Source organism: Bubalus kerabau, chromosome 5, assembly GCF_029407905.1.
Source record: "Bubalus kerabau isolate K-KA32 ecotype Philippines breed swamp buffalo chromosome 5, PCC_UOA_SB_1v2, whole genome shotgun sequence".
Lineage (NCBI taxonomy): Eukaryota > Metazoa > Chordata > Mammalia > Artiodactyla > Bovidae > Bubalus > Bubalus kerabau.
Window position 1 is genome coordinate 26,049,903 of NC_073628.1, and position 14,875 is coordinate 26,064,777.

The 14,875-nt window shown below is 38.8% G+C and overlaps 1 protein-coding gene across 5 annotated transcripts in view; it reads right to left on the bottom strand.

Annotated features, from left to right (window-relative positions):
- Positions 1-14,875, bottom strand: part of HPS5 (HPS5 biogenesis of lysosomal organelles complex 2 subunit 2) — a 43,497-nt gene that overhangs the window by 7,097 nt on the left and 21,525 nt on the right. For all 5 annotated transcript variants that reach the window (XM_055581302.1, XM_055581301.1, XM_055581299.1 and 2 more), the window contains 11 exons: positions 14,488-14,646; positions 13,733-13,919; positions 12,943-13,066; positions 11,959-12,108; positions 10,316-10,393; positions 9,437-10,017; positions 8,071-8,191; positions 7,713-7,868; positions 6,641-6,760; positions 4,947-5,060; positions 3,147-3,253 (listed from right to left, as the gene is read on the bottom strand). In XM_055581302.1, coding sequence (XP_055437277.1) covers positions 3,147-3,253; positions 4,947-5,060; positions 6,641-6,760; positions 7,713-7,868; positions 8,071-8,191; positions 9,437-10,017; positions 10,316-10,393; positions 11,959-12,108; positions 12,943-13,066; positions 13,733-13,919; positions 14,488-14,646 — 1,897 coding nt within the window. The remainder of the gene's footprint in view (positions 1-3,146; positions 3,254-4,946; positions 5,061-6,640; positions 6,761-7,712; positions 7,869-8,070; positions 8,192-9,436; positions 10,018-10,315; positions 10,394-11,958; positions 12,109-12,942; positions 13,067-13,732; positions 13,920-14,487; positions 14,647-14,875) is intronic.

The following is a 14,875-nucleotide window of genomic DNA, read 5'->3' on the forward strand; positions in this document are numbered from 1 at the left end:
GATTAAAGACTTAAACAGACTCAAAACCATTAAACTAGAAGAAGACACAGACACAGCTCTCTTTGACATCAGTCTTAGCAATATCTTTCTAGATAGGTCTCCTCAGGCAAGAGAAATGAGCAAAAATAAACAAACAGGACTATATCAAACTAAAAAGCTTCTGCACAGCAAAAGAAACCATCCATAAAATGACAAGATGATCTACCAAATGGGAGAAGATATTTAAAATGATAAGAGGTTAATAACCAAAAATATATATAATTGGTTGAAAAACTGGCCAAAGGCACTAAATAGATTTTTCCCAAAGATGACATACAGATGGGCAACAAGCAAATGAAAAGATGTTATGCATCACTAATTATTCAGTTCAGTTTAGTTCAGTTGCTCAGTGATGTCCAACTTTTTGTGACGCCATGAACCGCAGCACGCCAGGCCTCCCTGTCCACCACCAACTCCCAGAGTTCACCCAAACCCATGTCCATCGAGTCAGTGATGTCATCCAACCATCTCATCCTCTATCATCCCATTCTCCTCCTGCCCTCAATCTTTCCCAGCATCAGGGTCTTTTCAAATGAGTCAGCTCCTTGCATCAGGTGGCCAAAGTATTGGAGTTTCAGCTTCAACATCAGTCCTTCCAATGAACACCCAGGACTGATTTCCTTTAGAGTGGACTGGTTGGATCTCCTTGCAGTCCAAGGGACTCTCAAGAGTCTTCTCCAGCACCACAGTTCAAAAGCATCAATTCTTCAGCACTCAGCTTTCTTTACAGTCCAACTCTCACATCCATACATAATTACTGGAAAAACCATAGCCTTGACTAGACGGACCTTTGTTGACAAAGTAATGCCTCTACTTTTCAATATGCTGTCTAGGTTGGTCATAACTTTCCTTCCAAGGAGTAAGTGTCTTTTAAGTTTATGGCTGCAATCACCAACTGCAGTGATTTTGGAGCCCAGAAAAAAAATAAAGTCAGCCATTGTTTCCACTGTTTCCCCATCTATTTGCCATGAAGTGATGGGACCAGATGCCATGATCTTAGTTTCCTGAATGTTGAGCTTTAAGCCAACTTTTTCACTCTCCACTTTCACTTTCATCAAGAGGCTCTTTAGTTCCTCTTCACTTTCTGCCATAAGGGTGCTGTCATCTGCATATCTAAGGTTATTGATATTTCTCCCGGCAATCCTGATTCCAGCCTGTGCTTCCTCCAGCCCAGCGTTTCTCATGATGTACTCTGCATGTAAGTTAAATAAGCAGGGTGACAATATACAGCCTTGACGTACTCCTTTTCCTATTTGGAACCAGTCTGTTGTTCCATGTCCAATTCTAACTGTTGCTTCCTGACCTGCATACAGGTTTCTCAAGAGGCAGGTCAGGTGGTCTGGTAGTCCCATCTCTTGAAGAATTTTCCAAAGTTTATTGTGACCCACACAGTCAAAGGCTTTGCATAGTTAATAAAGCAGAAATAGATGTTTTTCTGGAACTTCTCTTGCTTTTTCCATGATCCAGCAGATGCTGGCAATTTGATCTCTGGTTCCTCTGCCTTTTCTAAAACCAGCTTGAATATCTGGAAGTTCACTAATTATTAGGGAAATGCAAATCAAAACCATATGAGATACCACTTCACACATGCCAGAATAGCTATCATCAGAAAGTCTACAAATAGCAAATACTGGCAAGGATGCAGAGAAAAAGGAACTGTGTGCACTGTTGGGAATGTAAACTGATGCAGCCACAGTTGAAAACAGGGAGGTCTCTCAAAAAACTGAAAACAGAACTACCATCTGATCCAGCAATCCCACTTCTAATGTTTATCCAAAGAATATGAAAACACTAATCAGAAAAGATATATGCACCCCTATGCTCACTGCAGCACTATTTATAATAGCCAAGATGTGGAATCAACCTAAGTGCCCCTCAATAGATGAAAGGATAAAGAAGATGTCACACACACACACACACACACACACACACACACATTATGGAATACTTCTCAGCCATAAAAAAAAGAAGAAATCTTGCCACTTGTGGAACACAGATGGACCTTGAGGGTATTATGCTAAGTGAAATAAGTCAGACAAAGATAAACACCACATGATTTCACTCGTAGGTAGAATACATAAAACAAAAACAAAACAAATGAACAAACCAAACAAAAACAAAATAAATGAACAAACCAAACAAAAACAAACATGTAGATACAAAGAACAGAGCAGTAGTCACCAGAGGGGATGGAGCCAGGGCAGGTGAACCGGGTATATGGGAACAAACTTGATGACAGATGGAAACTAAACTTTTAGCAGTGAGCTCTATGCTGAAGCTGAAACTCCAGTACTTTGGCCACCTCGTGCAAAGAGTTGACTCATTGGAAAAGACCCTGATGCTGGGACGCATTAGGGGCAGGAGGAGAAGGGGACGACAGAGGATGAGATGGCTGGATGGCATCACTGACTCAATGGACATGAGTTTGGGTGTACTCTGGGAGTTGATGGACAGGGAGGCCTGGCGTGCTGCGATTCATGGGGTCGCAAAGAGTTGGACACGACTGAGTAACTGAACTGAACTGAACTCTACAGATTGATGAAAATTGATGAAAATTTAAAAAAAAAAAAAAAAGTACCTTAATACTTGTAAAGGCTTAGGAAAATGTGACTGCTACTCTAAGTTCATCTTTATGATCTCTAACTTTGGGCTGTGTAAAAAGGCAACAGGATACAGAGAAAAATACCTGAGCATGAGCTTTAGAGACAGCTGGACCTGGCCTGAACCCCAGTTCCAGCATTAACCAGTTGTATGACTGTGGGGAAACTAACTGTCCTGTTTCTGAGCCTCAATTATAGCTTCTGTAAAACAGAAGTAATAGTAACTATCCCACAGGTTTGTTATTTCATTTAAACTAGATGGAAAAGCATCTAGTAGAATGCCTCACACATTAGGCACATGTGAAATAGAAAAGTTGCCTGCAGTTTATTTCTAGTTACGATTTCACGATATATCAAGTAGTAAGGATCCAAAAAACTCCACGAATTTGGCAAGTAGCTAGAATAAAGAATATGACCATTGAAATGTTTACCACATTTCTTTACTGGAAAGTCTGTAGTGATTTATAAAATACTGTAACCAAGAGTAACCAATTGGAATTTACATACCATTGTCCCCTTCCATCAGGCTCATATCACTCAGATACACAATGTTGGTGAAGGCCTCTCTTCTTCTCTCCAGCTCCAAACAGAGAATAAGATATCCAGGCCAGAAACTTTAAAGCGACCAAAGTTGGTGAGAAGAACAAAAGGCAGTGAATTTATATGGCATTGTGCTGTCCAACACAGTAATATTAGCCACGTGTGGCTATTTACATTTATTTATTTTTGGCTGTGCCATGAGGCATGTGGGATCTTAGTTTCCCAACTAGTGATGGTTCCCATGTTCCCTGAACCTTGGAAGCATAGAGTCTCATCCACTGGACTGCCAGGGAAGTCCCTATTTACATTTAAATTAAATAAAATGTAAAAGCCAGTTCTTCAGTTGACCAATACATATTTCAAGGATTTAATGGCCACATGTGACTAGTGACTACCATATTGGACAGCGTGATAAAATATTTTTAGAATACTTTCATTCCCTCAGAAACTAGAGCACTTATAAAAAAACAAAACTTAAACTTAGTGATAAATACTAATTCCTTGGTGGCTCAGACAGTAAAGAATCTGCCTACAATGCAGGAGACCTGGGTTTAATACCTGGTTTGGGAAGAACCCCCAGGGGAGAAAATGGCAACCCATTCCAGTATTATTGCCTGGGAAATCCCACAGACAGAGGAGCCTGGTGGGCTATGGTCCATGGGGTCACAAACAGTCGGACACAACAGCGACTAAGCATGAACTCAAGGCCAAGCCCCAACTATCAGACTTTTAAGCTTATATACTTTATAAACTTTAAGGTTTAATACAAAACGAGCATATTTCTTCCCCAAACATGCAAACTTTGGTAGTTCTCCTTGACTCTCCCCTTCCTGATTTCCTATACCCAGTACCTACAGCTCCCACTGTGTGTTCCTTTGAAATGTCCCACTGGCTGTGCTCTTTCTGTTGCCCTGGAATCAATTCAGTCATACCTGAATTACTGCACCAGGTTCCTAGCTGGCCTTTATCTCTTGTGTCCAATCCTTCTCACGTATGAACTAGAAACCTTCATTTGTCATGCCATTTTTGTACCAAAAAGTTTAAAAGGGTCTCCGCTGATCATAAATTCTTTTAACCACCTTTCAAGGTCTTATATGATCTCATGACCCACCACCTGGCCAGTCTCACCCCTCATTACCAATGAACAAATATGCATCAAGTACCTACTACTTTATGAACTATGCACCAAGGGAAAAGGAAGACGCATGTCCCTATCTCCAAAAGACTGTAATGCAGGGGAAGCCAAAGATAACAGGAGGTAACACCTTTGGGCTATAAATAACTGACTAATATGTGATACAGATAAAAAGCCCTGTCAGTTCATGGCCTTGATCTTGCTGTTTGTCTCAGCTGACCTGCCCTCTATCTGGCTCATTTCTAAATACAAACCCTCCCCATTCTTAGGGCTTACCTCCAAGTCTCACCTCCTCCCTGAGCCCATTCTGATCTCTCCCTTCCCAGAAACAGTATCAATTACAACTTGTATCACACAGCCTGGTACTTAATTAAATAGACCTGAGAAATGGAGTGACCAACTAAGCAGAAGAGGGAGAAAGGGACAAGCATGGACCAGTCTCATGTACACACAAAATAAAATATGCTCAAAATTTAAAACAAAAAAAGATGCTTATTATCACTTAAAACAAAAAAGCACTTTAGCCAAAAGAAAAAAATGACAAAGCATATACCTTCAGTCCCTTAACTACAAAGTTATTAACTAAAATGACTCTAACCTTAACTTCAGCTTCTAGGAAAATTCTCACTTACCCATGAGACCTACAGATGTCAGTCATTTTCTCTTTTGTTGAAAAATCTGCAGGAAGTTTAATCAGATGAAGGATGAGCTGACTGTAACCCCAGGAAAACAAGTGAGAATGAGGCCTGAGAATTGAAAAAATATCAGTAAATTAGATACGAAATAAACTCTACAAAAATGCTTATTCGTCAGCTAATAGGTAAGAATAGAGTTTTAATTATATTTTTTCCGTCATTATATTTTTCAAACATTTCTACTTCGCTTTCAAAACATTAAAATCACTATCTTTCCTATGACAAATACCTGTTTATTTTTTTAAATTATACATTTTAGAAATCAAAAGAAAATTCAAAATTCTATCATTCACAGATAGCCACTTTATATCTTTTCAGACCTTTTTTCTAGGCATGTAAGACAGGCATTTTGGGAACTTTTAAAAAGTGTCTTTAGGAAGAAAACATAAGGAACATATCTGATATATTATAAGCATCAACATGCATTTTTTGTGAATTCTGGGTTTTTCAAATACCTTATTCAAGACTCTATATTGTATTTGGTTGCACTGAACAGCTTCAGCTGCATGCAACAAATTCTGATAAATTCTCTTTTCATTTTTGTTCTGTTACAAATGTTTTTTAATTTTCCTTGTTACAGATTCTTAGATACACCCATCATTCCAAAGTGGACATTTAATTTCCAAATACTTGGGGCTTTTAAAGTATCCTTGATATTAATTTCTCATTTTTATATTAATTTCCCATTAAATGCTTCTCCTCTGCAACCACCATCTATGTCTTTTCTGTCCTTTAACTTTATTAAGGCTTTCAATGGCTCAGTCAAAAATCTCTCTCGATAAATGTCACATTGCACTTGAAAATACATGGGTTATTTTAAATATCTTTTGATATTGTTTTCTAACGTAATTTCACAGTGATAAGAGAACAGACTCTATGATTTCAATACCTTTAGACCATGAAATTTTTGCACCTTGTTTTATGTCCCTGGATATGTTCCAGTGACTCCTGGTTGATAATCTTTTGGAATATGAACAGAATTTATACCCTGCTGTTGTGTGAAAATTGTGTAAATCTTAACTATGTTGAATTGGTTCATAGTGCTTTTCAGGTCTACTAAATCCTTCTACTTTTCTATTCATTCTATTAATTATTCTGAGTTTGATATTGAAACTCCAACTAAAAAATAATTGTAACATACAGCTGAACTATATGTAACTTTGTTCTGTATTTTCCAAGTCTCCTATAAAGGTGTTATCTTACTTTCACAATTTAAAAAAGAAAAAAAATTCCTAGATTAAGCATTGTCTAGAAATCCCTTGGCAAATTTCTAGGAAGAAAACACACAAACAAATACACACACACTTTTCCCTCTAATACAAGTTTAATCACCAAGAGTTCTTAATATTGGTCCATGGAAGAGTATCAGAGGCCAAGTTTAATTCTCTGAAATCATGTGCAAAATTCTCCATGAATGTGTATTTTTCTGACAGGAATCATCAGATTCTCAAAGGGTCTGTGATTCAAAACAAATGTTCAGAACTACTAGGGAGTACACTCAGTCTGATTACTAACACGACTTGGGTAACTCTCTTCCACAGCTGTTCCTAAAGTAAGCCCTGAACGCTCTATGTGAATAAACTAGTTCTGTTCCAAAGGAGCAGCCAAGCTTAGAAATGACTCCTTTATACCTGGGGTTTCCTTCATCATCCATAATGCTGGTGCTTGGGGGAGCATCATGGGACACAGCCAACAGCAGCCAATCCAACCTTAAAGACTCTGGCTGTAGAAGAGACTCAAGGAACGATGGCCTAAGAGAAAGTCGGAGAGAAGAACTATCAATATTCACGTTGAGAAAGGAAAGACAAAATATCTTGTCCTGATGTGACGAGAATGGTATTAAGGGATCAATATAGTGGACGAAACAACTTGAAAAACCTTCTGCTAAAAAATGGATAGAAGTGCTGGTGAAAATCTAATAGCCTTTTAAATGAACAGTTGAGCTTCAAGATAAAAAGGAAAACACCAAAGAGCCAAAAAAGAAAGAAAGAAATACTAGTATATCAAATGTGAACCAATCAGAAAAGGGGAGAGGGGAAGTTGCCATTTTCAATAATCTAGGGACATGTGTGTTTACTGCCACGGAGAGATAGGATAAGAGGCCTCAGCCCAAAGAGGCTGAGAGAGCTGGAACTGAGAGCCACCCACAGAAATCTGGGATATCATCACAAAAAGGCAGCAGAAAATCCACTCGCTGGCAGGGAAAACAAGGAAGTTTATCAGTCTTAGCCTAGGCCCTGAAGCAGGAGTTTAACTTCACACTGTTGATCTGAGACTCTGAGAGGGAGAGAGGCAGGACAGAGAAGTGTGGTTAGGTATACATTTGTGATGTGCACTGTGATTTGTGAAAGAGTGGTACATGACTGCCAAAGTCCTCCTCTTCTACAGCAGGTACCTCAATTCTGCGGCAGTTAACAGTAAAAAGGTTTCAACTGACTATATGAGAGAAACAATGCTCTATCAAGAGAAAGTGAAAGTCACTCAGTCCTGTCTGACTCTTTGTGAACCCACGGACTATACAGTCCATGGAATTCTCCAGGCCAGAATGCTGGAGTGGGTAGCTGTTTCCTCCTCCAGGGGATCTTCCCAACCCAGGGATCGAACCCACATTGCAGGCGGATTCTTTACCAGCTGAGCCACAAAGGAAAGGAAAGTCTTTATAAAAAAAGAAAAGAGAGTCTGCAAATATTCTTTCCCTCTCACCGTTGATCTTCGGGCCTTGATTTCACCAGACTATCTAAATAGGCCAAAAACTGAACAGGATTATGATGACAAAGTTGCATGACATCTGAAGGCAAAATGGATGGGTAAAACCTGATTAAGGATCGAAGGGCTGATTCTCCAAATTTCTCATACAATCTGCAATTAAAAACAGAACACATTAGTCTCCAACTTCAGTAAGATAATATAACTTGGTTACATTATCTACATATTTATTAGAAATAAAAATAAATATACTAACAAGAAGCTGCTCAACATGTGATAGAGGAAAACTTTAGAGACTAAGACCAAGAAAATGCCTGGGCTTTAATGTATATGAACAATATATACGACCACTCACCGGGCAGCATATGCAATCAACAAAGGACTGTCAAAAGGAACCGAGTCCTCCAATAACTTTAATCTTGTTGGAAGGTCTCCTTCTTCCATCTTTATATATGTAGGACTGGAACTCACCATTTCTAAAAGACAAAGCACACCCTTTTCCCTTCATCTCATAGCTGAAAAAACTTAATTCACGAACACATTAATCAACAATCTACAACATTTGTAAAGCATCACAGGAGAGACAAAAAACACAACAGAGACAATCTCTGCTTTTAAGAACCTTAAAATCAAACTGGGAGGCAAGGCATACTCAATAAGACAAAGGAACAGGTAACTAACATGTATGTGCAATGGCACCCAACTCCAGTACTCTTGCCTGGAAAATCCCATGGACGGAGGAGCCTGGTGGGCTGCAGTCCATGGGGTCGCTAAGAGTCGGACACGACTGAGTGACTTCACTTTCACTTTTCACTTTCATGCATTGGAGAAGGAAATGGCAACCCACTCCAGTGTTCTTGCCTGGAGAATCCCAGGGACAAGGGAGCCTGGTGGGCTGCCATCTATGGGGGTCGCACAGAGTCGAACACGACTAAAGCGACTTAGCAGCAGCAGCAGCATTACTATTGAAAAAGCCTTCTTTTTATATGTATTATCCATATTACATATATAAGCTATTATATATACTATATGTATATAGTATATATACATAGTACATATGTACCATTAATGCCAAATTCCTTAATTTTTTTTCCAGAACTGGTATCCCTAATCCATTTTTTGGAACATCTGTCCTGAGTGGATATATTATCAAGAAATAAACTATTCTATCTGCATTACTATGAAGTATCACAGCACTTGAGCCTACTCAGCTATTATGATCTCTCTGTGCCTCACTTTCCTCATCTACTAAAGAGAATGCCACCATCCACTCCAGGTGTCAGAAGGAGGAAATGAAACGATGCCAGAAAAGGGTTTAGAGTTAATAACTAGCACGTTTAAGTACTTAGACATACGATCTCTCTATCAGTAAGTTACATTAGGGATTTTCTGGTTTTCACATATCAGCATTTATGAAATTTTGCTTAAATCCAACTTCTCCAACACTGCTATATCATTTTCTCAATGACTGTGAGAAAAATAAAACCAATTTCTTATAATAGCTGCAAGAACTATTAAAAACTAAATTGAGTTGTAGATCAATTTCTTAAAAAAGGAACAATCTCAACAGAAAACTAAATTAAATTGAGTAGAAAACTAAATGGATGGTTGACCAGAACAGAGATGATTTTCTACTTAAATATTTTTCTTTAAACTTAAAAATGTCATCTTGCTATTGACCTCTATACAAATTTTTATCTTTAGTAAGGCAATCTGATTACCTTTCAATCCTTCAATAAAAGTATCCCAAACACAAGGACTTTTAGGGTAACTCAGCTTGATGCTCTCCTTTGCTCTTTTCAAATCCAGAAGAAAAAAGTACTTCTTTAGGAACTGACAAGTCAGCACTTCAAGAGAGCACTGCTGCAAAGTGTGGTCGCCATGTCCACTGGCACTTTTGATCTCAGAATTCAATACACTCAGTTCCAAACACAATGTTGTCAATTCAGCCAGATCCTTCTGAAGACTGTCTGCTATACTCCAAGGAGAACATATTTGGAAAACGTCATCATCCAAGGGCTCCCTCAGACTATTTACAGATTCACATGCTGTTTGATCAATAGTTTCTTCATTGCCTGAAGAGTCCCTTTCTTCTTTTTCATATTCTTCATCTAATATTCCCTTTCTTGACTCATCAAGCAATTGCATATCCTGGTTTGATTCCACAGATGAGCTGCCAGTATCTGAAATGCCTGAAAAGTCCTTCATGGCAAATGTCTTTTCTAACAGTGAAAGCCACTCCCGTAAAACCATTCTCAGGGACTTCGGTTCAAATAAAACCAGTGGGTCCTGTAGCTTGGTCCTATACAAGACAGACAAGTATGAAACTTACGTTTTATGTGGTTTTCAAATTGTTTCATGTTAAATAAGCCTAACAGAGACAACATCTGAATAAATGTTCCTTTTCAATATTTTTTTTCAACTCTTTAAAAAAAAATGATCTTAGTATAAAGATAACAAGGACAACATTAGCTTAGTACTAATTCTTGTATTTCAATGCCCAGTGAAGCCATCTCTGCCCCATACTGTCTCAGGACCATTACTTATGATCTCATAAAGTCATTCTCACTTACTATAAAACTTCATTCACAAATACTCACATTGCTTCTGCTGTTGCCATTGTGAGCTCTTGGAACTTGTCCTCTTCTGGAGGGTGACTAGTTATTTCTTCTTTTCCTCTAGAAAAGTATGAAAAAATTTGCAGGGGATTAGAACTTCCTTGGGTAAATACTTCTAAGTGCTCACTAAATGGTACCTATTGTACTTAATGTTACACGAAGCAAAGAGACAAGTATAAAAAAAAAAAATGGTCCATGGCTTCAAGATGAGTAAGGTCAAGTCAGAAAAGGCATGGAAAAAAAAAAAACAAAAAACAAAAAAAAACTCTATTACAAAAGAAAACAAAATAAATGCTAAAGAGAAGAATAAGCACTGTGCTCTGGGCACAGAAAAAGGAATAATTACTCTGACTAGGCAATCAAGAGGGCTTTCCAGGTGGGGCTAGTGGTAAAGAACCCACCTGCCACTGCAGAAGACATAAGAGACACAGGTTCAATCCTTGGGTCAGGAAGATCCCCTGGAGAAGGGCATGCAACCCACTCCAGTATTCTTGCCTAGAGAATCCCATGGAGAGAGGATCCTGGCGGACTACAGCCCATGGGTCACAAAGAGTCAGACACAACTGAGCAACTTAGCACAGCACACAGGCAATCAAGATCCCCAAGGAGGTAGTATTCGCCTTAGGAAACAGGGGAGAAAATACTGCAGGTGGGAGAACCGTGTGAAGAAAAGCAGTGAGGTGTCCACACCCAGGCCTCTGACAGGACTAGAATTTCAAGTGCTTAGAAGGATGTGGCTAGAAATGAGGCTGGAAAGGTGGGCTCAGGTCAGACTGAGGGCTGCCTTAAATACAAATGCCGCAGCACTATCTGTACTTTTTTCTGATATTTATATACATGGTTTCATAACTAAGCTACTCTAAAGGTAACACCCTTTTATCTCATTTGTCTCCATGGGTCCATGGAGTCTATCTCAGTTCCTGGTGATGCTGAGCTTGTGTACTTCCAATGCCCAGATCACCTGAACTATGAGAAAAAGCAGAGAAAAGATAAGATACACTGTGCCAGTCCAAGAGCTCTGCTGCAACTCCACAACACAAGGACTATGCCACCAGCATATCACTGGAAGATACACAACAACATCAGTGCCAAAGCTCTTTTCTTACAGGCCAGAGAGCATTACTCACCAACATCACTGTGCTAGGCAGAAGCAGAATCAGAACAAGGCCTAGATCCTTGGTCATCCTATTCTAATACAGCTTTGTTAACACCCTAGACATTTGAAGAGATCTGGAGGTGAGGGAAGTTGTTCAGGGCAAAGATAGAAGAAGCACTCAATTAAAATTCTGTCTCGGGAATTCTTTCCTAGTGGTCCAGTGGTTAGGACCCTCTGCTTCCACTGCAGGGGACATGGGTTTGATATCTGATCAAGGAACTTAAGATCCTGCATGCTGCACAGCACGGCCACACACACACACACACAAAAAAAAAATCTGTCTCAACAGACTTGCTACTGGTTGATGTAATTTTCCAATACTTACTTTGCAGTATTTACAAAGCTACACAATCTACAATGGAGAGAGTTACTGTGTGCCTTCTTCTTTAAAAAAATGTAGTTTATGGTTCTCTTCAAACTGACAACTATGTCCTCTAGAATTTACACAGACTTCTCAGCAACAACTTACTCAATGTCTTCCTCCTTTGGGCAAGTGACTGGACTCACATCCTCTTCACAGGACTGCTCATCACCCCTGGGTTCTTGTCTCACTTTCAGATCAGGGCTTGTATGAAGGGTGCCAATCTTCTCAGTAGTTTTACGCACAAAGCTGGAAACACTGGAGGTCAAATACCAATAAACTAACATGAAAAAGGTCTCATTACTGCCAAGAATGAAAATTTCAGTACACGAGTTCTCTACGTTCCCATTAGTCTCTGAAGGGAACTGGGACTTACTAACAAGACTCTGTTTACTGCAACTTCCCTAATCAAACTACATATTTCACATAAGGCCCACATAAATTTTATAACATAAAAAGGATGCACATCATTTACTAAACTACTTTGATTCAGCCCTAAAGAAAAGGTCTTTAATTCCAGCTGTGCCTGCAATGTTTTTGCATCTGATCATCCTAAGCCATAGAATTTCTTCATGAAACTCAGCTGCTAACTTGTCACATTTATCCTTCTTGAAAAGCAAATATGTATCCAGTAGAACTCAGATTAGCAGCCCTGGCACAAAGTCTTCTCTTTCATGGTCAATCCCAGGCCCACAGAGTAGTTAGAAAGATTTCTGAGGCGTCTCCAACTCTGAGCCCAAACTGAGAAATAATTAAGAAATGATTAATGCTATGTGGAAACTTTTCCTATCAGGGATGAGGGGAAAAAAAGATTTTTAAACTTTTGCTCAATCTGGGGGGGAGGGTGGGGATGGGAAACACATTTGTAACAACTCACATATCCAGCTACTCAAACAGTCTTGAGGGTAGTTACATTCCCCAAAATTGAAATGAGAAGTTAACAACTTCATATAACAGGCTATATGAGGAATAACCTAGTGACTTCCTTTTAAGTCATTTAAAATGTCTTTCTAGTCTCAGCACGGACATGCCTAATATGACAACAGAAGTAAAACCAGAAATGGGATTAAATGGCAAGACTAATGAGCTTACCTCTCCTTGACAGCCTGAAGAGACACAAGAGGAGATGGAGAACGAAATGATAATGGAATGCCAAAGGGGAGAAAAGTTTCACTTTTATCCGTCTCAAATGTCACTGATGCGTGAGAAACGTTATCTGGATGAATGGAATCAGGGGAAAGAAACAAAATCTAATCACACGAAGAGTTTTTTAACCTTTAAAGAAATTCTGAAATGAATAAACCAAAGGAAATAAAATATTCAATATCAAAATCACAACTGACCCAAATACAAATGAGTGGAACACAGGTTTACAAGATGCCCAAGATGGTCCACATATAAAACACTCAGACAGGTACCTTAGTTTTTCCTACTAACCCTGAATCCCCATAGTCATAAAGGAAGTTTAGAGTCTCTATTAATCTCTTCTCAAGAGTTCGGCCACAGGAATACTTGAACATCGAAAAGTGAAGGCAATGACCCCCAAAACTGTAGTAATTTTTCATTCCTAATGAAAAATAATTCGGTTAGTCAGGATAAAATTGTTCTACTCTTTTGGTTAATGACTTCCTCTCTTAACCTTTCCCGCACTTTAATACAAGATCAAAATTAGGAACTTTACCAAATTTAGCTTAAACATGAGAGGGAAAAATTCCAACTAAACATAAACCCATTCCTCTAATGGTGAAGAGATCAATAAGTCTGGATGGAAACTCTATCAACTTAATAAAAATTATTAACACCTTGTAGAGGAAAAAAAAAGAAGCCACAGACAATAACTGCTTCACATCAGCAATCAATAAAAACGCTTTCCTTTCCTCACCTTCACTTCCCTGGGAGCCACAGCAATGATCTGGCTGGTCCTCTTCTTGATGTGAGGCGAACTCTTTAAGTCTCTCATCTTCTGAGAGTGTTTGGCTGTGAAGGGAACAAGAGTCTTCATCTGACTGACTGCCTCTTCTACTATTAATGATACGATAAATACCAGAGTCCAAGATGCTGAAACTTTCCTAAAAAGAAAAAGAATTAAAGAAAAATTAAAATGTTTATAACACGATATAGCTCTTTTAAGGAAAAAATCAACACTAAAAGAAACAGGTCATTAATGACAATTATGGTTTATTAAAACAAAACAGTGACCAAGGTCTCAGTCCCTCTCACACACCTGCAGCATCATGCAACCAGATTTCTCTAGCCAGTCTCCAAAAAGCCTGGCAGTGAGAATGAGGATTAAACGAGACAATCCTGAGCTTCCCTGAGACTCAAGCTAACATGAAGCATCTGAAACCACATACTAGGGGCAATTTAACTTGTACCGGAGGCTACATAATATACATTTTCAAACAAGATATAATAAACAATGACAAAACAAAACACAGCTCTAAGACACACACAAAGAAGTGCTTCAGAGAGCTGTCCAAGAGCAGAAAGAAAGCCCCCTCTTGACACCCACCACCTCCCCTCCAGTATAAACACTGGAAAGACGCTAAGTTTTGGGATCCTGGAAGTAAGTGAGGACAACCTAATGGAGAACATCTCATTGTAGAGCAAAACCCTTTGAAAAGTGCGAATACCTACATGTGATGAAATGGAGCTTCTTCTACTGCTACAGGCTGAATCCAAAGGTTCCAATTTTAAGATCAACTCTTCCAGTTGGGAAATTAGATCACCATAGGTTGTTAAGTCCAGCTGAGATTTCAAGTGTTCCAATTTATCTACAGTTAAAGTTTTTCTTCCCTAATAAAAATGACAAGTAGAAACCCAGTAGGAGAGCTTTCTATTTGTAACTAATTCCATATTCAAATTGCCAATACATTGACAGAGGTCTAACATAGAACACAAAACCTCAAAGGTGCTTTAAAAGGGCTTTAAAAGCTAGTAAAAGACTTAATGAGAATTTTCTTAGGAATTAAGCGTTTAATTAAGAGTTACTGCACACATAATAATTTCACTTAAAACAAGGCCT